Below are 26,669 nucleotides of genomic sequence, written 5' to 3'. Positions count from 1 at the left end.
ATACTCCGCTAGACCTCTATCTTCTCCTATGCAAAACCAAAGGTGGATGATCTCCAAGGACCTTCCCCAGTGCCATCACTCTATGAGGAAGGGATGCAGGGCAAGGCAACACGTGACCACATAGACCCTTTGCCAGACCCCAGGAAACCGGATGAAATCAGTCTCTTTCAATCTGTAGAAAGCTTCGGTGTCATATTTTTTGGTAGGCAGGGTCACCATCATTCTAATGGCAGCACCACCACCCACAGGGTGTGAGGCTTATCTAGAATGAAAGACCAAGCTCTGACTTACAGCAGGGCCAGCAAGTCAACTGTCTCTCAGATAACACAAAGACAAGTTATGTTTCATGGCAACTGCAGCTATTCTAAGACGCACATTCCCTCCACACCAAAATATCCCTTCGCGAAGGCACCCCTGAGGATCTGACTGGTTTCATCTGTATTCCCAAAAGCTTTGTTTGCAGTGGGAAGCAGGGCAGGAGCTCGGAGACAAAAACCAGGAAAGCTGGAGGGAGACGGGATTCATTTGTGTTCACACCCAAGGGCCTCCCGTGGACTGATTTCAATACTTTGGAGCTGGTCATTGAGATAGAGTTGCTGGAACTTTTCAGAGACCCTGTGAGATTCTGATCAGGAGGACAGCTGCCTGGGGGCACAGTTGGGGCAGAAGTCATCCCTCTTCCCCACACCTACACCACTTCTGTGCAGAATCTACACAGTCCCCTGACTTCTAGGATTGGAAGGTTTTCGGACAGTGATTCTCAAAGTCAGCTCCTAAGACCAGCCCAGCAGCACCCTGGAATTTGGTAGAAATGCACATTCGCTGGCCCACAACAATAACATCTGAAACTCTAGGGGTGGGGCCCAGTGGTTTGGGTTTTAACAACCCCTCCTCGTGATTCTGATGTGATCCTGCTGAAATTCGCCTGCACAAGCTAACGAGGCGCTTGCTCCCAGGTTCATGTAAATTGAGGGTCTACAGTTGCATGAGCCAAGAAATAAGAAATGCCTTAAATTCTGTGCCCCGAGGCATACCAATCACAAGATTTCCTTACCCAAACAGGCCCTGAGAATCAAGTTTTGGTAGAATTGAAAGACTGCGGCCTTAGCACCCAAACTGATGGGCACTTTCCTAATGGGTGGTTGTTTGTGGCCCTCAGGGAGAACTCCTCTGAACAACAACTCAATCCAAGTCATTAAGCAGAGGAACTTGAGGGCACATATGAGGTACATCTAAGGGGATCCACCCTGCAAACTAATGGGAATCACTTGGCCACAGTGGGCTGGAAGAACTTCGGAGGGAGACCAGAGCCTTCTCCTCTCTCCATGGAATCTGGAGAGCTAGCAAACGTTGGCTATGGGGAGTTAACATGGCGAACATTTACATACGATCTACTACTGTTTACTAGCCATGCAACTCAGTGCCTGGTTTCTCACACTGTCTCATTTAACTCTCAATGCAAAGGTAGATTTTACAATCTCGGTTTTGCAAAAGTGGAAACAGACACAATAAGGTTAAATGATATGTGTCGTATCTCAAGCTGACAAGTAGTGACTGGGAATTAAACACACTCTATCACCTCTCGAGGCTGCTGCCACCTGCACAGAGATTAATGAATTGCCCTCCGTGTGACACCCACTCACCCCACCTCAGTGTGTCCCTGTTTGCTCCTCTAAGTTTGGCTTCACACCTTGGATCCCGTCTCCTCTTCATATTCTAAGACAATATTTGGTGATGTGTTTCTTCTGCCCTGGACTTTGGACTCAGCAGGACTGGACACAGCTCCTCGAGTGGGCTTGGTAGGATCTTCCAACAAAAGTCCTGGGAAGAGGTACTTCTTGACCTGGATCACCGGGACTTACTTCACTCAGTCCCCCCAACCCCTGATGCTGCACACCACTTTGAATGCCCCCTTCTAAATGGCATTTAATTAGGCAACTAACGTTTACAAAGAATTTAATACGTTGAATATCCCCGAAAAACTTTTCTACGGTGGGGCAGAAGATAGGGCCACTTGTTTAGGAGCCACAGACACCCCACAACTGCCATTTCCAGGCTAGTGTCTGCTGGGTGCAAGTCAGGGAGAGAACACTGGCAGGGTTCAACTCTGACCCACAACTTCAATCCTGTAGTCATGGAAAAACTGACATACGTCTCTAGGTCTTAGTTGACTCTCTCTGAGAAATGGGAATATCGATGCCCTTGCACTGCCAGGCTTCCACAGTTCTTACCACATCTTTTGCCACCCAAGTATATACTTGTGTATATACCTCACCCATAGAATGCCTCACCCATTCACTCAATGCCTATCTAAGAGGTTGAGTACCGGAGGGTATGATAAAGTTGTTCATGGAGCAAAGCATTTATCGGGGTTGACTTTGCTTTGTGTGGTTTAAAATATCATGTCCTGCCTCCTTTAAGTCCAAGAAGACTGCAAGAGGTAAGTGTGGATCTCGAAGAACATTGGTCTGGGGTGCGGAAAACATGAGGTTGAAGATTCAGCCCACAAAGTGAGGTATGGTGGATGCACATTCTAGTCGAGAGGTTTAGAAAGACTATGGAAAGTGCACGGGATTTGCTGGGAATGCTCCATTCTGGCCCCACATGTGGTTCCCACAAAGGTGCTCTACCTCCTTCTCTCAGTCCATCCCTGGACTGCCAGACACTCGGCAATTTTACTGATGGCACCTCCTAAAGTCAGCAGTCTCTGCTGCCAGAACTGGGGGTCAGGCCAATCGCTCAGCCCCCTTCTTTCCAGAGAGGCCAGAAGACTTGGTAATTTGCCCATCATAGAGATGGCTGAAATGCAAACTGTTAGTTTAGGCTCCTTAATCCATGAGAATGGACCCTCCCAGCTGTTACCTAAGGCATGGTCTCAGGAACATTTTGTGAATTTGCTCATGTTTCAGTGACCCTCATGGGAGGAAGCACTTCGAATCCTGGAATGTTTGTGAATGCCACCTTGGTTTTCCTAGAGTGATTAGCACTGAGAGCCTTATGGGTCACTGAGAGGGCTGGATTCTTCTGGCCAGCCAGGTCAGCTAGCTTTGAGGGAGAAGAAAGGGAACAGGGAGGGGTGGGGCAGACAACCACTGAAAGGCCAGGGGGAGGATTGGGTCTTTAAAGCCTACGAGAAAAGGGCAGAGAATTTGGCCAGGGAGAGAAGAGACTCTCAGGCCAGATCAAAGGCTGCCCTCCTTGGACTTTCCAGACAGGAGCATAGTTAAGAAAAAAACACAGCCAGGGGCGCCTGAATGGCTCAGTCTGTTAAGCATCGGACTCTTGATTTTAGCTCAGGTCATGATCTCACAGTTTGTGGGTTCGAACCCCACAGTGGGCTCTGCACTGAGAGTGTGGAGCCTGCTTGGGATTCTCTCTCTCTCTTTCTCTCCCTCTCGCTCTCTCTCTCTCTCTTTCTATGCCCCTGCCACATCCTCTCTCTCAAAATAAACTTAAAAAAAAAAACAATAATAAAAAACACAGCCAGAAAAAAACAAAAACAATAAAACAAAAACACAGCCAAACTTATCCACCTTCACCTCTTCTAGCACACCCCACCCCATCCCCAAATGGCAAGTTCTTTCTAGACAAAAACTCTGCACTTGCTCTTAAATCAAGTTTAGTTGATCAACATGTTAAAAATGCAACACAAAACTCAGAACCACCTGCTTTTGAACCTCTGCCCCTCTCCAACAAATTTTAAATATAATTTCAAGAAATAATTAATCAACCAAAGCCTTCTACCACAGTATCCCCTTCTGTTAGAGGCAATGCCTGGTAAATCAAGAAAAACGTGCCATTTACTCACTAAACTAAACACAATCCCTTATTATACAATTAACCAAAACACAATTGTATGTAATACAATTATACAGACTACAATTACACAAAAGTAATGATGCAGTATAGATGGCAATGACTTTCATGTAATCGAAAATAATGAGAGCGTCCTTGATTAGAAATTAAGGTATCATAAGAGATCCCTATTGATGAATGTTCCCTCTGTTGAACTACACTTTGCAAAAGGCTGTGCTGGCTGATGAAGTCGGATGCTTCCCCCTCATCGTTAATAAAGACTATCGGGGTGGCAACCATTCCATGTAGTACCCTTTATTCTGAGATCGCTAAACTAGCACATTCTAATGAAGCACACATTTTATTACCCACTTATCCAGCTGGTCAAATAGAAAAAAAAAATGAAGCAGAAGAGCCAGGAAGTCTGTGTGATTTGTTGAGGATCCCATGTGTAGTGGTATTAACAGAGAAACATGCACATAAAACTCCATCAAATTATATTGGTCATTCGGAGCATCCGAGGAGACTACAATCTACAGAGCTGATGGCTGTGCTGCTGAGGAGAAACACCTGTTACTTCTCATCAGTGCCCCATGGATGGGGGTGGTTCCCTTCCTAGCTCCAGGCTGGTTCTCCGTCCATCCATCCTTCTCCTTTTTTCCTGGATACTCTTTCTTGTAAGCAAATCTGATACCTCCCTTCCTGATTGTCACTTAGCACATGGGGCCACGTTCCATGGGCACACTAATTTCTTCATAATTCCTAACGGCCCCAATCTCTAGCCGTGTGCACACCATGTACTCCATCACAGTGACCTTCCATATCCACTGAGCTATGTTTTATTGACCCTAAGGCACTATTCATTGTTAACATATACCCTTAGTTTATATGCCGCTAAGAAAGACATGTTGCCAATTGAATGATGATGCGTCATGGATTATAAAATGCATCCCAATATTTAACAATGGAAAACAGGCACTTGGAACTGTTGAAATGCTTGCAAGCCATGATCTCTCCTATTTCTCTGCCACTCCCCATGCTACCTCCAGAGGACCCATCGTACACCGGCACCCCTCATCATGCCTCAGCCTAGTCTGCTCATCCTTTAAAATTTAGCTCAGCACCAGGGCACGTGGGTGGCTCAGTCTGTTGAGCGTCAGACTTGGGCTCAGGTCATGATCTCATGGTTCGTGAGTTTGAGACTCACATCAGGCTTGCTGCTATCAGCGCAGAGCCTGATTCGGAGTCTCTGTCCGCTGCCCCGCCTCCTCTGTTCCTCCCCTGCTGGTGCTCTTTCTCTTCAAAATAAACATTAAAAAAAAAAAAAAGACTTAGCTAAGCACCCCTTCCTGAAAACCTTCTTGACCTCATTCTCCCCACGGCCAGGCTGAGCTGCGGCTGCCAGACGTCCCACAAATAAGGGTGCACTCCTTGGGCATTTATTGCATTTTATCATAATGGCTCATTTATTCCATGATGGGACGTGAGCAGAGACCCTGTAACACAAACACATGGGTAAGCACTGCACACCTATTATTCACCCATTTGTTGAACGATATATCGACGAGGATGACTGTAACCACAAGAATGAAGGAGGTAAGTGCTAGAGATAAAACGTGGAGAGCACGCTAAGCCTGGCTGAAAACTCAGAACTGGTCCTCTTTAATTTTCCAAAGTGTGTCTTTGAAGCTAGAAATTTTAAATGTAAGAGGAGTTGGAGCCCAGAAGAAATAAAGAAAGAAACTGAACTTGTGCCGCATCTGTGGGTTGCACAGTATTAAATGCTGATTCTCTCCATGGGGGACCTGCTCTTTTCTGCGCCAAAGAAGCCGTGGTTTGGAGGTGACACCACAGGTCAGTGGCCCCAGGAGTCACCTCACCACTGGACCACACGAACCTCTGTTCTAGACCCTGAGGGCCTGATGTTCATCTGCCCCTGTTAGAAAGGATGCTCCCTGCTCTAAAGAATAAAATGGCTTAAGACCGAAGTAATCCCTCCCTCCTTTTTGCTTCACTCTTAACTTCAAAGTAATCAAATGTTGTTTATGCATACAATTTTAATCCTGTCACAAATTTGTATTTTGATTTAATTTGCATATCCCATTTACTGCAAGTCAACATGAAGAGAGACTCAACTAATTTAAAACATTTTTCTCTGGGCCTGAAATCCTTTCAGAAATATTTTCCATTAGGCAACTCAATTATGTCTAATGTGGCTAATGTCAGTGGATTAGAATTTTGCTTAAAGAAACTCATATTTAGAACAGTGAGAATGGGAAGGGGGTGGGAGAACAGAGGAGAAGAGACAATAATTACCTGTCTTTGATGCTACACAGATCAATGTGTAAATCACTAAAATTCCCCAGGGAACCTTGCTGAACTGAAATGAGGTCCTTGGACTGGTTATCAATAAAGATGAGCCTCATGCAGCCTTGGAAAGCCTTAATGGGATTTAAACATTGGGAATCGGTGAGATTGTCGGGGCACCCTGTGGGACAGAGAAAAAAAAATGAGGAAGAATACTGAAATGATCAGTCATTGCTTTGGCGACCTATTGATGGAGGACCTGGAGGTCTAATTGTTTTGGGGGCTTTTTCATTCACAGCAGTGCACACATGTTCGTTGGAAATCCTAGCATTCTCAAAGAAGGGACAGAATTGGTATAAAACGGGGCATACTCAATCGTTGTACGGAACAGAAAACAACATGCGTTAAAGGGAACACTGATACTGTCACATTCACCTAGTCCCTCTTCCTTTTCACCTGTCGGTAAACTATCCAACCATCCAGTCGCATGGTGTATTTCACTCATCCCAAGAGGCAACATATTATAACTACTTGGGAGTTTGGGTTCTGTCTCGAAACACGCTCTAAATGCACAATTCAATTCTCAATTACACTTTCAAAGGAAATTATGGTTTGGGTAAGGATGGTGGCAGAGTAATCGTCTGGCTAATTGTTGGCATTAACAGGCTTAGTTCCTGAGAAAGGTACACATGCAGGAACAGAACTGGAATTCTGAAGCGAGGCGCAAAGCAAACGCAGATGCCAAAGGAACTACGAGCTTAAACGCACCTAGTTATAGGGCTGTAATAGCACACTGAAAGGTTAACACCGTACCTCTTTAAAGGGTGTTCCTTAAAAAAACACCGCATTACGCTGATTTAGCATAGCTTGCGATCAGGGCACTTCTCATTAAGACAGGTACATGGCAATGTAGGTATATGAGTGCTTGTGCTCCATCCCGATGGGTTTTAATAGGTTCAGAGCATATGGGAATGCAAGCTTGAAAACATGGCAATAACCCATAAATAATTGGGAATTATTTCAGCCATTTCTAATAGACAGTCACTGCTGGGCTGATGCCCAGCAGCTGCTTAACAGCTCACAGGCACGCCATAAAACGAAGAGAGATTCCTACAAGTTCTAATTGAAACTGTAGAGAGAATTTATGTAAGTTGACTATTATTGCTCAGGCTCATTTTTCACCTCCCTTAAGTTTATGGTCTACGTGTGGGGCACTCGCTTAAATGCCGTTCAAATCGCAGATAAGTCTCGGCCTTGTAAACCCAGTGCCCCCTCAACTGGGGGGAACCCAGACATTTCGTCTTCGAGGCATTCTGTATGCCGTAATCATCAAACATCATTTTCCTCAGAAACAAATACAAGAATGCTTTTCTCTCTTTGTTGATGAGACACTGCATGTGATGCAAGAATTATGCAGTCTGTGAAATGTATCTTAGGGTCCCCAAGACCCTTCTTCTGCTGCCTTTATGCTACATTTGCTAGCATCCCTTTGCTGTCCCAACATAGCAGGTTGTGGAGAACACAGACCTGGGGGTGGGTCCTGATTCTAACGTTTACACAAGTTATTTCATTTCAGCAAACACCAGTCTTACTGTCTGTGAAATGGGGCTACAATTGCCTACTTCACAAAGTTCCTGCATGAATTAAATGGCGTAAGACACATACGACATTTAGAGGCAAGGGAAGCTCCTTTCTTGTTGGAATCTGTTGTCCTTGCAGACGTGGGGATTTAGAGTGAAGGACAGAGGGTTTTGGTGGGGTCTTAAAAAATCAAACCACAACAGTATTGCTCTATGCTGCTTCCCTTCCAGGATACCTTGTTATGTACAATGCACTTATGCAAAGCCCCTTCTGGATTTCAAAACTTAACCCCGTGTCAGTGCCATGAGAGAAGTGATTTGCAAAGTCTATTTGAGAGACCGCACTTTGTAATTTTACACAAACACTTCCCTTCAGTTTCCTAATGGACGAAGAATTAGCAACCGGAGAACAGGCCCAGCCCACACCCGTGTTTACAAAAGGTGCAGCCTGTGTGTCCATTTGCAAGCATGTAACCCTGACCCTGCTGGAGTTCTCCAGCAGTCTGACTTTGTTTCTCCATGTCCTAGATAAGGAAGTTCAGGGACCATCAGGGTCTTCCTCAAGGTCAGATGGCTCTTTGACATTACGCTCTAGAGACTGTTTCTATAATACAGACACATGACTAAAAAAATAGATACTAAGATTTTTAATGAAAGAAATAACTTGGGGAAAAAAAACTAAATAAAACTGCACATGCATCTATAAAAAGGCAGTGAATTCCTCATCATGTAGTTTTCATCCTTTCCAGTATGCCCCGTGTCTTTGTCATTGGGAATGTTCCTAGGATTCACCTGGAAATGGGGACAGCTGGACCTGTGTCGCCTGCTCCACTGGAGCTACAAGTTCACAGGACTTCTAGACCTTCCCCATTTTTAGAGCCCTACTCCACGGGCATGGCCTCCAGGGATGTCGGGAAGGAACGAACAGACGGGGGATTCAGACCGCAAAGCGGCAGAGTCGCCTATGTGGCTGAGGATCCTGGCTGTGCCTTCCCTGCCTTCCCATCTGGATTTTTCCTTTCGCAGGTACTGCTGACTGTTGGTACACATCCTCCAGGTTTTCAGCTGACTTCCTCCTTCCCAACGTGATCACGGAGCTTGGCATGGCTACAAAAATCTCCTTTGGACATGTTACATAACACCAGCTCTTATAGCTAAAGTTTTTCTTTTTTTCCCCTCTGCACTGACCTAGATAGTTTATATCTGCACAGCTGTCAGAGAGTTTGCTTCATTATTTTGTGCTTGGGATTGGGTACCTGTGTGTGTGTGTGTGTGTGTGCGCGCGTGCGTGTGTATGAATGGTCTAATTGCCAAAAAAAAAAAAAAAAAAAAAAAGAATGATTAGAGCAAAATAATTGTCCATTGCATTCTCCCTCCGTCCTTTATTTTTCAAAAGCTGGGGAACTTACCTCCAAAGTAGTAGCTATTTCCAGAATAAATCTGTACACGAGTGGTGTCCTGGGCCGGGGATGCTGCATCATTATCCAGAGTAAGAGTGATGCGGTCCCTTCTGGCGGTGATGCTGACTGAATGCCACAAGCCATCATTCAAGCTGCTGCCTGCAAAAGAAACAGGGAAGGCAGTAGGGATGATTGACTGGGGAGATCTGGAGCCAGCGGGGCTCATCCTCCTCACCTGCCGGGCTCCGTGCTCCACGCGTGCTCTCAGCAGCCTCCCCATGTCTCCTTTTGCTTAAACCAAACCCCCAGCAGACCCATAAGCCTCACCTTCCCTCCTCTCTTTACCACTTCACTTCTCTTTTTTTTTTTCAAAGTGGCTGAACAATGTCTGATACATTTGAGTTCAAAACAAAAGGGCAAAACACAAATTGGTCTGTATATTACAACTACAGGTGTTGCCAAATGAACTGACCTCTTGCTATAAATGCAAAGTAAAAGGTTGAAAGGAAAAAACTTAAAAATGCCCATGCCTGGGTAGCTCAGTTGGTTCAGCATCTGACTCTTGATTTCCTCCCAGGTCGGGATCTCACAGTTTGTGAGTTCGAGCCCTGTGTCAGGATCTGTGCTGGTAACACAGAGCCTGCTTGGGATCTTCTCTCTCCCTCTCTCTTTCTGCCCTTCCCCTGCTCATTCTCTTTCTCTCTCTCTCTCAAAATATATAAACTTACAAAAAAAATGCCCATGATGATTTTATCTCTGTGTGGTAGGATTATAGGTGATTTGTTTTTCTCACATTTTCCTGCAAATGCCTTATGTTTCTTTTTTAGTAAGGGGCATGTGGGTGGCACAGTAGGTTCAGTGTCTGACTTTTGGTTTCAGCTCAGGTCATGATACCAGCCCTGTGTTCGAGCCCTGTGTTGGGCTCTGTGCTGGCAGCACAGAGCCTGCTTGGAATCCTCTCTCTACCTCTCTGCCCCTCCTCTGCTTGCACACCCTCTCTCCCTCAAAATAAATAAATAAAGTTAAAAAATTTTTAATTAAAAATAAACTATTTTTAAAGGCAAAAGTAGAAGAGGAAAGCCAGATTCTAGTGATGTGCCAGGCGAAGGCCGTCTACCTTTGGAGACACGTGATACACTAGCTCAGTCTCAACATTTTTCCTTAACTAATTAGGTGACACTGGCTATTCCTACCTTCCTTGAAGTCTGGCTTTATTGTCTGCAAAGATCATAATTCCTACTCTGTGTCCTTGTTAAGAGGATCCATTGAGATCAGGCAGGAAATGTCCTAGGACAGTTGGAGGCATCCTGAGTGTTTATTAAAAGGTAATTCTCTCAAGGGTGCCTGGATGGCTCAGTAGGTTGAGGGTCCAGCTCTCAATTTCAGCTCAGTTCATGATTGCAGGGTCATGGGATCGAGCCCTGTGTTAGCCTCCCTGCTGAGTGTGGAGCCTGCTTAAGATTCTCTCTCTCTACCTCTGCCCCTCCCCACTTGTGCCCTCATTTTCTCTCTCTCTCTCTCTCTCTCTCTCTCTCTCTCTAAATAATAATGACAATTTTTTTTAAGGTAATTCCCATCTTGTTCTTTTGCCTCAGATGTCTTTGGTGCATAACGACCCTGCCAGCCTACCTTACTGAGAAAACTGTACTGGGAATTAGTCATGAAGATGGGAATAGTTTCTTTCTAAAAAAATCTATCAGCTATTAAGACTCTGTTGGTGCCAAGTACTTGCTCGAGGAAACACAGTCTTATTCATCAGTCTGGTCACAAAGATGTGTCTGTGACAAAAGCACACAGTCACACATCTCCACTCAGTAGACATTTCTTGTGTCTTGCTATGTGCGGAGTTGTTTTCCTCCTCTTATTGCCTCAGTTTTCTCCCCTGCAACGTGGGGGAAATGACTTCTAGGCTGCTGTGATAATTATACAGTAGTCAATACGGTAGTGCATGTAGAACGGTCCATGTCGCGTCATAAGCAGACAATGATGTTAGCTAAAACAAGTGGACAGAAGAGCAACTATAAAATGGTCCCTGGCTTGTGAAGTATGGAGAGTACCATCACCATGTGATGGAGAGACATATCACATGATGTCTATAGGCTACCATTAAATGGAAGAGGCACGCAGTGAGGGTTACAATACTGTCCTCTGTGGGGCGCCTGGGTGGCTCAGTGGGTTAAGCGTCCAACTTGAGCTCAGGTGATGATCTCATGGTTTGTGAGTTCAAGCCCCACATCAGGCTCTCTATGGTCAGTGAGGAGCCTGCTTCAGGTCTTCTGTCTCCCTCTCTCTTGCTCCTCCCCAGCTTGCCCACATTGTCTCTCTTTCTCAAAAATAAATAAATATTAAAAAAAAAAAAAAGAATTCTGTCCTTCGAGTTCAGGGTACTGGGACAGACAAAAAAGGCAAGAAAAGAACACTGCATGCAGTTTTGGGTGGAGTGGTACTATGGAAGCAGAGAAGAAAGAAAACCTAACTAATGGCATAGGAGGATCCCCGAAAGACTTCACAGCAGAGATGGTGACAGTTTAGGGAAGTTCTGAAAAGTGCAAAGAGTTCTCTACTCAGAGAGCAAGAGTCCAAGAGTCAAAGAGCCTGTACAAAAAAGCCAGGGTCTGCAATGAGAAGCGGGGGAGAACAAGAAGAAAGCCAGTGAGAAAGGATCCATTCACCCAGGGACCTGGCATGGAAAACTAAGGAATGGGTTTCCACAATTTCCTTGGATAAATGATTGTGTAAAGTGCTTTATTCAAGTCAATTCCATCAAAACCTTTGGGGATAGGACCCGAGGCATCTGCATTTAAAAAAAGAAATGTTTATTTATTTATTTTGAGACACGGAGAGAGAGTGCGGGGAGAGGGGCAGAGAGAGGAGAGAGAGAGAGAGAGAGGGAAGGAGGGAGACAGAAAGAGTGAGAGAGAGAGAATCCCAAGCAGGCTCTGCGCTGTCAGCACACAACCCACCGTGGGGCTTGATCTCATGAGCCGTGAGATCATGATCAGAGCTGAAATCAAGAGTTGGATGCTCGGGGCGCCTGGGTGGCGCAGTCGGTTAAGCGTCTGACTTCAGCCAGGTCACGATCTCGCGGTCCGTGAGTTCGAGCCCCGCGTCAGGCTCTGGGCTGATGGCTCAGAGCCTGGAGCCTATTCCCAATTCTGTGTCTCCCTCTCTCTCTGCCCCTCCCCCGTTCATGCTCTGTCTCTCTCTGTCCCAAAAATAAATAAACGTTGAAAAAAAAATTAAAAAAAGAGTTGGATGCTCAACAGACTGAGCCACCCAGGCACCCTGCGTCTGCATTTTTTTAAAAGCTCCCTGGGTGACTCTAACGTGCTGTCAGGAATGGAAACCACTGCTTTAGAACAATGGGAGGCCATGAAGGGTCTTCAGCATGGGAATGACCTAGCTGGAGGTCCACTGTGCAAAGACGGGGTGGCAGAGGACCGCTGGGAGTCAAAGCAGGAAGCACAATGGGTGGGGCCTACTGCTTGCACTGGCCCCAGAAGACCAGATGATAAGGGTCTCAGCCAAAGTAGCAGAAGTGACAATGGAAAGCAAGGGACAGAGTAAGAGCTGTTTCTGGAGGTAAAAGAAATCAGACTTGGTAGAGCCTACTGGAGCAGGTCCTAAGAAACCAGCTGGAAAGCAAGCACTGAAAATCAGAAGAGAGGTCTGCAGGGCTTCTCAGAATAGCTACTGAAGCGCGTGTGCCCCTGAGCCCTCATAGGGTTGGAGAAGGTGCCCAGGGAGCAGCACAGCACCAGGCTGGGAGCCCAGCTGCACTGCACCAGGCAGCTGGGTCCCATCTGCTCACAACAGGCCAGATGCAAGGGACCCCCCTGCATTTCCAGCCATCTTCTTGGCAGCCTTGGCTGCAGCCCTGAACATCTGCTTGGGGTGAACCCGAGGGCTGCTCAACCTGGCGGCCGTACTTCCTCCCAAACGCCAGAGTTTGGGTCCTAACCACGGGGACTCTGCTAATGAGGTAGAGGCTGTGTCACGCGTTTCCCGGCGATGAACATTTGACTTCCGGCAGGGGCATTTTGGGGGCACGGCCAGCTGTGGGTCTTTACTTCTTTTTATTCTCATTTGCATGCTGATTTAAATACATTTGCATAACACAGGAGACTGCATCTGCAGACAAACTATAGACTGTTTGAGCTGGAAGAGGCGTCAGTAACTAACCCAACTTAGAGGATGTAAATACTGCCCCTCCCAGGGACCAGTGCCCTGCTCAGCATCAGGGCTCCAGTAAGAAGAGAACAGAGGCGTGCAGAGTGTCCTGCCTAATCAGAGATGCATCCTCTAGTCATTTCACAGATGACACTGGCCTGAGACAAGAGGTCTGACCCGTGGGAGTGGCAAGGCCAGAACACTGGCCTTTGTGTTCTGCTGCCTGGTCTCCTCCCCTTCCCACATCACTGTCCATATCGCTCTCTTCAACACTGTCACTTAATGAGGGTTTGCATGGTTGCTTGTCTTTTTTTTTTCCTTTCTTCTTCTCTTTTTTTCCCTCCCTTTTTGGTCTGTTTTTCCTTTTGGTTTGATCTTTTCCTCCATGGTCCCGAGTCCCTGTGTGAAATCTTCACTCTTCAGAGGAAAATTATGAGGACAGTGGTTCCTGAGGCTGACCACACAAAAGGCAGCACCTAGGGAGCTTCTGAAAAGACAGGTCCCTGGGCCCCACACCGGGTTAATTAAGGCAGGCTTCAGGGTGGCCCCAGGCCTTGGAAGGTTGTGCAGCCTGGGTTAGGAAACTACACCATCTGAGGTTTCAGAAGAGGAAGATGAAAAGAAGCCTGGAAAAACAAGGCTGGTTTTAGAGGAGCTGAGTTGGGAACAGATTCCAAGGCAAACGAAGTGACATATTCCCTTCTAAAAATCTGCTTTCTGCTGGGCCCTCCTTCCCACTTCATTCTGTTAATGGCTATATATGTAATATATATTTTTATAACCAAATAACACCCCTAGAAGTTCTCCAAGGTTTCGTTTCTAAGAATTCTTTTTTTAAAGGTACAGGTTTAAGTGCTATTAATTGTTCACAAATTGGGGAAAACCGATGCTGTCAGAGTGCTTTCCTCCCAAAACCTCCCTGAGGTGAAAGGTCTGAAAGAAGAAAAGTTTTCAATGGGGAGAATGAGAAAGTACCACCTTTGAGGCCAGGAACACCTCGATGGGGAAATGCTCCTGGAGGTAGAACAGGGTAATCAGGGCCACTTTAGGGTGGCCCCCAAAGGATTCATAGGATTTAGGAGCCCAGGCTTAAAATGCGGGATTAGGGTTCTGGAAAGATTGGTGGATGATGACACACATGGATTTTCTGACCTGCAAAGTGATGTCAAATATTTGCCATCTGCCAGACAGGCAATGGATACAAAACCAACACAGTTAGTGTAGAAAGAGGGAAACAGGCAATTTCATGTTGCTGATGGCAACGTAAGTTTGTACCTTCTTTCTGGAAGGCAAAATACCAAAGGGCATCAAAAAAAAAAGCCCTAAAAATATCATACCTCATTTCCCATATTTTTTTTCTGAAGAATTAATCCTGAAATAGTACAAGCATTACAGCCAAGATTTAAGGGGAGGAGAGTTTATGAGGCCATTATTTCTAAGAGCAAAAATTCACAACTACCAGTATTTCCAACAATAGCGAGTTAGTTAAATCAAATACGGCATATTTAGTAACACGGAATATAATGTAGTCATCAAAAATTATAATGTCCAAGAATGCAAGTGATATCCAGATAAGTGGAAAACTCAGGCTAAATAGCATATGTGGTTATGGTATGCATTTTATCAAAAATTGCTACAAAGAGAAAATACTGGAATGACATGGAATGATTAGTGTGTTGTTGTTTTTTTTTTTCTTACAGAGAGTACTAGAATTTTCAAAGTTTCTAAAAACAAAATGTCCAACTTTTATGATTATTTCTTAAGACTAACAAACTGAGTTGAGAAGAATAGGAAACATTTTCATCCTTTTCCACTTCTGGCCCTCCTTGTTAACAAAGCAACTGCTCCCAGGTCCCAGAATTCAGCTGAAGCCACTTGTCTAAAAGCTCCTTTACAATAAATAAAAAAATAATAAATAAATAAATAAATAAATAAATAAATAAATAAATAAAAGAGCTCCTTTACAGAGAGGGTTGGATAGACTTCTCTGTGCTTGCTTAAGATTTAACATGGAGTTTTTCTCCATGAAGGAAAAAAAAAGGCAGTTTCCATCATTGCTTGCAAATGAACTTTTGAAATACGGGCCAATTGTAAAAATAGCTAGTAACGCACATTAACAGTGCCGAATACCTGTGATGTGCCAGGCATTTTAAATGTGTAATTCCTAATTCTCACAATGGTCCAGGAGGCCCAGTTTCATGGTCCTCCCGCTACAGATGCTAAAACGAAAAGCCAGAGAGGCTGTCCAGGGTCATATGGCTACTAGAGGTGGAGTCAGAATTGAAGGGAGGGGGGTGGGTTCCGGAGAACCACGCTGAGCTCCTGCTCTCTCTCTCCACCCCTCCTAGGCCAACCCTGCCCCTGATGCAGGAACTGATGGCCAATTACTTCTGCAAAGTTCTATCTTCTGTCATTGAATGCAACTTTGCTTTTCTTTATTAGTATTTTTGGAACAGCTTGATTGAGATAAAATTCACGTGCCATACAATTCATTTATTTAAAATGCACAATTCAAGAGATGCCCATGTGGCTCAGTTGGTCCAACGTCTGACTCCTGATTTCAGCTCAGGTCATGATGTCAGGGTTTGTGAGACTGAGCCCTGCATTGGGCTCTACACTGACCAGTTAGGAGTCTGCTTGGGATTCCCTCTCTCCCTCTCTCTCTGCCCTCCAACCCCCTGCCCTCTCAAAAATAAATAAACATTTAAAAAAATGAAAAATAAATAAAATGCAGAAGTCATTTTTTTTAGTATATTCAGTCAGGCAACCATCACAATTAATTTTAAAACACTTGTAACGCCCGACAGAAATGTTATAACATATAGGTACCTCCTCTCCTATCTCCTCACCCCCCTCACCTCCAGCCCTAGTCAACTACTACTCTGCTTCCTGTCTGAATGGATTTCCCCGTCCTTGGCATTTCCTATACATGAATTCGTGCATCGGGTTCCCTTTTATGACTGGCTTCTGTCATCTAACACATTTTCAAGGTTCATCCTTTGCTGTAGCTTGTGTCAGGATATTTTTATATTGCTGAATTATATACTCTATGGTATGGCTAACTCACATTTTATTTTTTCATTCACTAGCTGATGGACATCTGGGTTGTTTTCATTTAGGGGTATTATAAATAGAGTTTCTGTGAACATGTGTGCCAATTTCTGTGTAGACCTAAGCTTTCAGTTCTCGCAGTGAGCACCTTGGAGTCTGACCACTGGGTCATATGTGACTCTATAGCCAGAGCATCTCCAAAATGGCCGACCAGCTCATCTTCTCACAAGGAAACTTCCGTTTTGACAATACTGAGTTCAAACGTTGGTCCTGGCTTTTGGTGGATCTTCTAGCTTCTAAGAATTAAAATACAATTCAACTTCTGTTTCTTAGAATGTCTACTTAGATCGGACGTGGAATTCTAGCTAATCGCCATTACTTCGATGCTATTTTTCCAGATAAGTAATCTTACCGAGCATTTAATAAGCCATTTTGTATACTTTTTGTAATGAGAACTTCACAGCGACTGATAGTTCACATCTGATGGAATTGAGACTCAGAGCAGTTAAGTAATATTCTGAAAGGCCTAAACTTTTTTTTTTTTTTTTAAGAAGAGTAAGGTTTTTCTAGAAGCAGAGTTCTTCAACACTGTCCCTGGATAATTTGGACTGGATAATTCTTTGTTGGGGGTAGGGCGTTCTGTAATACGCCCCTTATGTAGGACGTTTAGCAGCACCCCTGACTCACCAAATGCCAGTAACAGCCCCCCTACTCCCAGCACCACAAATATCTCCAGATATTGACAAAAGTCCCTTGGGTAGGTTTGGGGGAATGGGAGGCTGGGGTGGAAGGGTGGGGAATCTCCCTTGGTTGAGAATGACACATTAACTAATTTTTCAGTCTACAGAGCCCTGCTGTTCTCTCTCACCCCCACCCTATCTTTCTGTATTTCTCTTGTCCTCAAATGCCTAATAGATATTTGCATTTAGATTTCACCTTATTTCACTGTCTCTCCTGATGGTTTGAACACAGAATCTTTGGAACATCATGGCTGTCGCAGGACCTCTAAGCATCAGCTGATACAGCAACAGGCCAGCATGCAGAGATTCAGCCCAGGCCAGAGGCACATCCCTGATGACTCTATTTCCAACCCTGGAAATAACTTGTCACAGATTTCCTTGATGCCTCTATTCACCCGTTACCCCTTGCTCAAAGCCGTGCCACTTATAATTTCTAGGAATTTAGACAGATTTCTTCATCCCTCGACACCTGCTTCCTCATCTGTAAAATAGAGACAGAATTACCCAGCTTGACTTGGAAGTTTCTAGGCTTTATCTTCTCCAGAAAACCCAATTCAGCTGATTTTCCCACATCCTGTCATGTCCACTGTTAACTTAATAATTCAAAGGTAGTTTCAATTTTTTGTTAGAACAAAGTAGGGAATACATAAATAATTGAATAAAGCAGTCTTAAAATGTAAATCACATCGTAAAACAGCATATTACAATTATTAGTACCACTATGCTATGATTTAGGTCCTGAGTTCTGTTTTCCTTGGATACATTTTATCCATCAATTATCAAATTTTATTAACCCTTCCCTATATGGTAGATTGAATTCGTATTTTTCTTCCAATTGCTTCCCCAGCCATTATTCTATTATTTATCACCACAGCTGGGGAATTTTGTGACGACCTCCCTCTTTCCCCAGCCTCCGACTTCTTTCTGGTGCTGGACAGCCCGCTGCATTGAACTGTCTAAGGAGTACCCCACAGCATGTCCTTCCAGTGGGTCATGGAGCTTGGAGAATGAATCTCAAACTGCTTAGCTTGACAATAGAATTTCCATCTATTGTCTCAATCCCATTTCCCAATACTCCTATGCAAACTCCCTACTGTAACTAAGCTAGTGCATTCATTATGCTCTAAGTGAATCCACTTACCTAATCGGTGCCTCCACTCCCAGCTTTCAATAACCAAGCCCATTTCCCTACCTTCCAATCCCCAGTATTTGTCTTAAAGCTTCTTCTCCTCAACTGTAAGAACAAGGAAGCATCCTTCTTTTTTTTAACTTTCTATCATAGGCACCAAGCACAGTGCAGAGCACATAACAAGTGCCTAATGATTGAGTGAATAGGTTAATAAACCAAGAAATGAGCAAAGCAGGTTTACCTTGACTAGACCAACACAGTGATTTCTCCATCTCAATCCCTATAACATCTGCTATCTGATCTATGCAGTTAGTTCATATTATTTATTGTGTTGAACCATGCATTATGCTTAATGCATAGCTGTAAGTCTCATCTCCCACTGAGATGAGTTCCTGGGGGTCAGAGTCTGAGTCTTGTTTTGGTATCCCCCTCAGCATCAACAGGACAGCATTCTGCCCTCTCCAAATGCTCACTGATTGATTGAGCATCTCACCAGCTGAATCTCCACTGCCAAGTGTCAGTTGCAGGGCTCTCCCTGGTGCCTGGGCCATAAATCACAGGTCAAACCTTTCCTAGTTGTTAAAGCCCAGCCTATACATCAAGGTGACCTGGATCCTGAAGACCCTCCTTGGGCAGGGTATGCAAGGAAAACATCCGGTTCTGCCATCCACTAGAGTCAGGCAAGAAATGTGACGTACTTGTGGTTGATGGTAAAGCCCTTGTTTCTGTGATATTGACTTGAATGCTCAGCTCCAAAATCTACATGGTAAAAATCAAGCTCAACTCCAGAGACAGATAATTTCTCTATTGCCTTCACGATACAGCCCCAACTCCGATGTCTCTGTCAGAATGCTGCTTTCTCTTCTGTCTGTCCTCCTTTGTCCTCGGTGACCCAGTCATCCTGAGCCAGCCATGGAGTCTTAGCCTCCTAGATCTCCTACTTCTTTCCTTGGATTGGAACATCCTTTCCTTCCCTCTTCGTTTGGCCAAATTCTATCCATTCTTCAAAATAAGCTGTCCTTGCCCCTGCCCCTAGAAAACCTTTCCCTTCTCACTCATCTGGCTTCCTGTCCTCCGATCCCCCACTATCCTGAGCATACATCCTCTTGCATCACAAATGCCCCAAGACCATCTCTTCCAACTGTACCCATGGGCTCCCAGTGGCCAATGCCCCAATCCTCAGGTCTGAGCATACATACAGTGCCAGCAGAGAGTAGAAACTTCAAAACCTTCCTGAATTAAATGGAGGTAATGCAAATTATACGAGGGAATTATCAAAGCAGAAACTAGGAAAAAGCAAAGGAAGTGAGATCAGCATTGACTATTAGAGTGTAACATCTGATGTAATAATAAAAACCTAGCTCCCTCAGTTACTCTTTTGAGTGAATGGTGAGGAAGGAAGAGTCAGTTAAGAAATAAAATGATCCCACTGTCATTAATCAGACTGGAAAAAGCTGCAGACGTCCAAGAGATCACTGTTTTGGGAAACATTCCCAACCTTTGCAGGATATCTCGAAGCTCAGGCAATTGCATTTCTCAGTTTCCCATAACTTGGAACACCTCATCACTTTTCTGTCTTCGGAAACTTGAACTCTGTGCCCGGCAGACAGCTTGTTGTGACAGTCACAGCCCTGTGGCTATTTATGTCTTTGCCCTTGTTAATGGGATTCTCTCATCAACATTATCTTAGCTCAAATACAGAGGCATTAATGACAACTTAATTGAAGCAGAGGACAAAGTTCACAAAGTTATCATGTTTACTTGATGTGCAGATGGTGGGTAGATATAAACAGCTTATATGAAAAGGGGTGATATTTGGGGAGCAGCTCCAATAATTGCAGGGTCGTAGCCTAAAACCATCTGGCCACAAGTGGTAGTCAGGGCGAGCAGTTCTATCCTGCATGATGCAGCTCTCCCAGCCATCTCTCCACCTCTGGGAGCTCCCCTGGCCTTTGTCTAATTAGCACTTCCCCTGAGGGTAGCTCATTCCCAGGTTTGACACAGTAGGCAGCATATAACTGTGGTAACATGAACATTTGTTAAAAAAAAAAAAAAAAAAGTACGATTACCTCTCCTTTCACTGTTAAAATGATATCCCTCCAAATTGTTTTGGAGGTCAACCTTACTGTTTTATTCATTTAGACAGTTGCTTATATACTGGGCAAATAGTTATTGAAAAACTGTGATAAGCAAGGTGCTATACTACGCCTTGGGCAAATAGTGATGGGCGTGGCAGTATTCTGGTTCCCATGGAGCTTTATGTTCTAGTGGACAGAGAAGCAACCAATAACCAATTAACAGACACATGATTGATATACCTTGTTATGCGCTGAATGGTGTTTTTCCCAAATTCACAGGCTGAGGTCCTTACTTCCAGTACCTGAGAATGTGTCTGTATTTGGAGATGAGAACCTTTAATGAAGTAACTGAGGAAAAATGAGGTTATATGACCAGGCCCATATCCAATATGATAGATGTCCTTATAAGAAAAAAGATATAATGTCTTATTAACTGTGCAAAAATAAGTTCCTAAGTCACCTAGTCTATGGTGTTTTGTTATAGTAGTCATAATGCACACACACACACACACACACACACACACACACACACACACGGGTAAATGCTACATCAGAGAGAGCTAGAAGATTCTGTGATGGGGCATCTGGCCAGCTTTGGCAAGGTTTCTTGAGAAACCATTTGAAATGTATTCTAAAAGGTAAGTGGGGTGGTGTTGACCATAATTGTAGGACTTATTTAATTTAAACACAGTCGATGTTAAATAACGATCAAAGAAATGCCCATCTAGCTGTTGACCTAGGTTATGCCGCTAGAATTTCACCTTATCTCCAGTCCCAAAAGTCTACTAAGTATGGAAAATGGATAGCTGATTAAAATGGATTGCTTAATTGGTATTTTTGGAATGCTCTTTCTAGAAATCTTCCTATTCAAAGCCATTATATGGAAATATGAAAGTTACAAAATGGTTGAAAACAATTGCTTTTACCTAGGGATTAAATGGGGTGAGGTGAGAGGGCCTCTTCAAAATATGCTCTTTGCCTCAACTGAAAAATTCCCCTTGATATTTGGTTGATTTGTGGATCTTTGATAGTTGTATCTCCTCTTGTGCAAGAATTCTGTTCTGTGCCTGGGTACTGGTTTTTACTTTCCATCTTCCCAGGCTATAATCTTTCCATGATGCCCAGCTGTTAGGTTGAGTCTGGAGACTTCCACTTCCATTTCCCAGGTTCCATTCAGTATGGCCAAGACTCATTGTGTAATCCCCAAAACTCCGCCGAGAGCTCAATACCTCTAGTGACACCAAGGAAAGCTCTGGATAGTTTATTCTTCTAATGGAAAAGCAAAAGTGCTCTTCACACAGTTTGGCCTTACTGGTCCCTGTTGTACTTTCTCAGTGACATAACCATAAAAACCCTCAACTATAGGGCACCTGGGTGGCTCAGGCAGTTAAGTGCACGACTCTTGATTTCGGCTCGGGTCATGACCTCACAGTTTGTGAGTTTGAGCCCCATGTCAGGCTGCACATTGACAGTGCAGAGCCTACTTGGGATTCTTTCTTTCCTTCTCTCTCTGCTCCTCCTCAGAATAAATAAATACATTTTTAAAAATTCAACTATGAGAAAGCCTTATTCAGAGACCTTGCCATGTCTCTGTCTTGTTTTCTCTCCACATGTGATAGCTTTAGAACCTACAAGTGTTCCTCTGTTAACACAGTTTGAAGAGCCTGTACATTCTTATTGCCCCCTAACCAACACACACACACACACACACACACACACACACACACACTATTATAGTTATATTTAAGGTATTTTCCAAAAAAAACAACTTCTCATATTGTGATCTTTGGCTCCTAACTCTATACGCATCACTGAGGGTCACACGCATGAACTTTCTGGGAAACCCAAGCATCTAATTCACAAAAATCACTGTATGACAAAGGTCAAGTTCACCTTTCTTACCTCACAAAATGTATCACAATTTTGGGAGTTGAGAATCATCACCTCTGACTGGGGACTTGGCCTTTCATATCCCCAATCAAGGCCATTTACCCTATTTTCAAAAGAAGACTCTCGGGTTGATAATTTCATAATAAGGAAAAGGGTTGACATCTGTTGTTCTTCAGAAATTCATATAAAGGATTAGAGAAGGCTTTACTAATTCTAGACCAAGTCTCTCCTTTAACAAAACAGAACAATGAGGTCTAACAGAATAAGAGTTACTCATATTCTGCATCACTGTAGAGCCCAGGTAAGCTAGAGCCCTGAATTCTAAAGCCTGTGTTCAAGCTCTTTGCCCAGACTCACTTTTCAGAGAGCAGTTGACATTTTGAGAAGCACCACAGTGGAAAAAAAAACAAAACAGATTTCAAACTTTAATGACTAAAGCCCCCAGGCCTCTTTCTTCCTCTTCTCATTCCCCAACATTCTCCCATCCAAAAAATACAAATAACATTGAAATTTCAGATCACATTAAAATAATTACAGTGGTACCAGATTTTTCTTTAGATTATTTAATGTTTCATGTGAAAATCAAAATCCTCCTTCCTAATTCTCCAAAGAAACAGACCAGGTGGCATTCTTTACCTTTATATAACTCCCTGTTTTCTTAGTAATTCAGACGAGTTTGGACAATACCAATCTCGATTCTTAGCATCTGTTTAAGAGTCTTTAAAACAGCATCTATTTCCTACATTAAAAAATAGAACATAGGGGCGCGTGGGTGGCTCAGATGGTTAAGCGAACAACTCTTGATTTAGACTCAGGTCATGATCTCATGATTATGAGATCAAGTCTTACACCGGGCTCCATGCTGAGCATGGAGCCTACTTGTGATTCATTCTCTCTCTCTCTCTCTCTCTCTCTCTCTCTCTCCCCTTGTTCTCTCTCCTTCTTTTTCTCAAAGAAGAAAAAAATAGAACATAGTATCTACTGCTCAATGAACAGGTGGTCACTGTGACACATGGTAAAGAACTAGGAGTTTGAAATGAACAAAGTACAAACTCCATGTGTTTGTTCATTTATTTAATATTTGCCTGTATATCTCTTGTGATTCCTGAAAGGAGAAATGGCAAGTCTCACTGTGCAGCAGGACCCCTTGAAGGTAGGGATCAATGCAGCCCCAAGACTTCCATGTGGGGTTTGGAGCACAGAGGTGACCAGAATGGGAAAAGCTATACAATAGAGGGTAAAGCCTTGGGGAGAAGACAGACTCTAATTAGTACCACTTGCTGCTTACTACCCTTAGTCCTTAGATAAATCTTACTAAGGAATCAGCACTAAGCATTTATGCCATGTATACATAATGAATACTGGGAAGTATGTGTGTGTTGATATGTAGATGTGGATTATTTGTTTTACACTATTACAATATTATATAGGCAAACATAGCTAAAATACAAGTCGCCTTTTTTAATGTTTATTTTTGAGAGAGAGAGAGAGACATAGAGTGCAAGTGGAGGAGGGCAGAGAGAGAGGGAGACACAGAATCCAAAGCAGGCTCCAGGCTCTGAGCTGCCAGCACAGACTCCATTGTGGGGCTTGAACCCATGAACTGTGAGATCATGACCTGAGCCGAAGTCACCCACTTAACCAACTGAGCCACCCAGGTGCCCCATAAAACGTAAGAAGTCTTAAAGAGGATGGACTCATTATCTTGTGTCAATCTCATCTAAACCAGGAATCTGCCAATAATAGGGCGACCAAATAAAATGCTTAACTTTAAATACTAAATAGCTATTTACCATAACAGCCTATTGAACATTTGTCTATAGATCTTTCATCCAAAGTAGAGTTTTACATTTGAATTACTTAAACATTTGATAATATAAAATGAATATGGATGGCAGCAAGTTCCCGTAAAAAGACCATGAACTTGGGAATCCTAAGGAAAGACCTGATGTTAAACACCATCTTCGTCACTTGCACTTATTTTTTTGGGTTCCCAGTTTCTTCCTACCCATTTTGGTAAAATAATAACCACTTCATAAGTTTTCAGGGGTGTGTTTTGTCCTGCGGCATATAACAAGGCCCAGGAGCGACATCTGACTTGTAAGGCATCTACAATGATTGTTGATTCTACAACCACATCACTCACAATGAAAGGACGTCCTCAACAAAAGGCCACACACATCCTGTACGAAGCTCTGGAAACAAGTATGTTCCAGACATCTCTGCATGTCCGTTTCCACGGGGGTTACCTTCTCTTTTAGATGGTAGAAACACCTGACCTAGTCTGAAATTAATTGTTAAGTATCTGGATTCCCTGTCCCACTAACCAAAAGTGGCTTTGCTTCTGTTTCCCAGGAGGTACCATGTGTCATGGTGGCCCCAGAGAGCCTCCAACCTTACTAGGACAATGATCATCACTTTCTGATTTCTCATTTGGGGCTGTCATCCCTTGGAAAGCCACTATGATCTCAAGGACTTTGAAAATAAGTTTCCTGAGAAATGGAAGGAACAGGAAAACTAGCTTTGTTGGACTTTTTGTTTGTTGGTTGTTTTTGTTTTGCCTGACGCCCCCCACCCCCGATGAGGTAGAAAAAGTCCAGCAGACACCAAGCCTAATTCCATTTCAAATTCAAAATGAAAGAAGTTCCAGTTTTCCAAAATTTAGAAACTCTTCATGGGGAAAGAAAAAAGCAAGAGTTTTCCGAGCCAGACTTCAGGAACCCAGTCAGCACATTTTTCAAACTTCCTTTTACTCGTTTCATTTTTTTAAATTATTTTTTAATGTTTATTTATTTTTGAGACAGAGAGAGACAGAGCATGAACGGGGGAGGGGCAGAGAGAGAGGGAGGCACAGAATCGGAAGCAGGCTCCAGGCTCTGAGCCATCAGCCCAGAGCCCGACGCGGGGCTCGAACTCACGGACCGTGAGATCGTGACCTGAGCTGAAGTCGGACACTTAACCGACTGACCCACCCAGGTGCCCCTCATTTCATTTTTTGAGAGACAGGTCTGAAATAACGGATGATTTTCCCCCCTTTCTGCAGCTGGGTAATGTGACAGCTTTCAGCAGCCTCTCTTGGTCATAAACGTGTTTTAATGGACTGACATGTGCTTAATAATACAGGCAGCACCTGGCTGCTGTAGAGCACAGTGCCACCAGGGCCTAAACTATATTAAAACTGCGTTATTGACCTCAGGCCTACAAGTCTCTGTACTCGAACATCTCACCGATTAGAAAGAGAAACAGCCTAGCACCAGCTCACATTTTTCGTCTTCAAATAAGGAGGGTTGCAGTTGAACTTCTGTAACTCTGAACATGAAAAATACTATGTTTCTAAGTGATTAACTCACCTCCATTACTGGAAATTTTATAAATTTTATAAATTTTATAAAAGTATTTCCTGTGACTGCACAAATTGGCTCTGCTTTTATGACTATGTGGTGAGGTCCCTTCTAGCGATAGGTCTTGAGTCAGTAGGGAAGGGAGAGAAATTTGCTAAAGAGCTTCTCAACACTGGGCTTAGGATTTCAGATGCATTATCTCTGTTAATCACCATCACAGCAGTCTCCTGACATAAGAATTCATTTTTCCCATCTCACGTAATACGCAAGCCTTGACATGGTCCCCAGTGATCCCCGACTCCTAATATCCACAGCTTTGTATAATCCCCTTGGCTCGGGCAAGGCCCAGACTTATTTACTTGTTTCTACTGAACAGAGCATGTAACAGTGAAGGAACACCACTCCCAGGGTTAGGTTATAAAAAGACAATAGCTTTTGTCTCGCGAGTTCTTTCTTTTTCTTGAATCACTCATTTGGGATCAGAGTGTTATCATTTCATGAGGCAGCCTTCTGGAGAGGCCAGGGGATAAGCTAGGAAATGGATCTTCTGAGGCCTGCCAACAGCTGTATGCGTTAGCTTGGAAGCAGACTTACTCAGAGTTGAAGTTGAAGATGAAGGTAGCCCCTGCCAACAACTTGGTTGCAGCCAGAATTGTCCAGCCAAGGTGCCCCTGGATTCCCAACTCTTATAAATTAGCACACAATTAACATTTTCAACCACTACCTTTGGGTCCAGTTTGTTACACAACCATAGATAACTAATACACTCTCACTGACAAGTGAGACAAAGCCAAGTGTATTCAGGGACATAGAACAGTAAGGAAAGGCAGTACCTTTTGAATCTAAGTTCCAGACCCAGGCTCTCCCATTGTTCCAGGGGTTCAATGGATGTTTTTGTTCACTTATTGGCATATGGGGTTCTCCCGCAGTCTGACCTGATCTTAGGTATTAAGGCATGTCCTTTACTATTTAAGTCAATTTTTTCTAATTTATTTGGAGAACAAAACTCACAGTCCAGTGGGAAAAGAAAGAAATTTAAAGAAAAATGCAATAGAGTGTAATCCAGGATGGATAGTGGCTCAGAATGCACAGAGGAGGGGTGTTTGATGCAGACTGTAAAGCAGGGAGGCTTTTCAAATGATGTGTTGACCTAGGAACTGGCCTTGGCCCCTAATATAATGTGTGGCA

At 43.8% G+C, this 26,669-nt stretch overlaps 1 protein-coding gene across 1 annotated transcript in view; it reads right to left on the bottom strand.

Annotated features, from left to right (window-relative positions):
* Positions 1–26,669, bottom strand: part of CNTNAP5 (contactin associated protein family member 5) — a 796,934-nt gene that overhangs the window by 334,759 nt on the left and 435,506 nt on the right. Inside the window, exons 9-10 of the mRNA XM_047871013.1 lie at positions 9,092–9,241; positions 6,112–6,283 (exon numbers count right to left, since the gene is read on the bottom strand). Coding sequence (XP_047726969.1) covers positions 6,112–6,283; positions 9,092–9,241 — 322 coding nt within the window. The remainder of the gene's footprint in view (positions 1–6,111; positions 6,284–9,091; positions 9,242–26,669) is intronic.

Source organism: Prionailurus viverrinus, chromosome C1, assembly GCF_022837055.1.
Source record: "Prionailurus viverrinus isolate Anna chromosome C1, UM_Priviv_1.0, whole genome shotgun sequence".
Taxonomy (NCBI): domain Eukaryota; kingdom Metazoa; phylum Chordata; class Mammalia; order Carnivora; family Felidae; genus Prionailurus; species Prionailurus viverrinus.
This window is presented reverse-complemented; position numbering and strand designations above follow the sequence as displayed.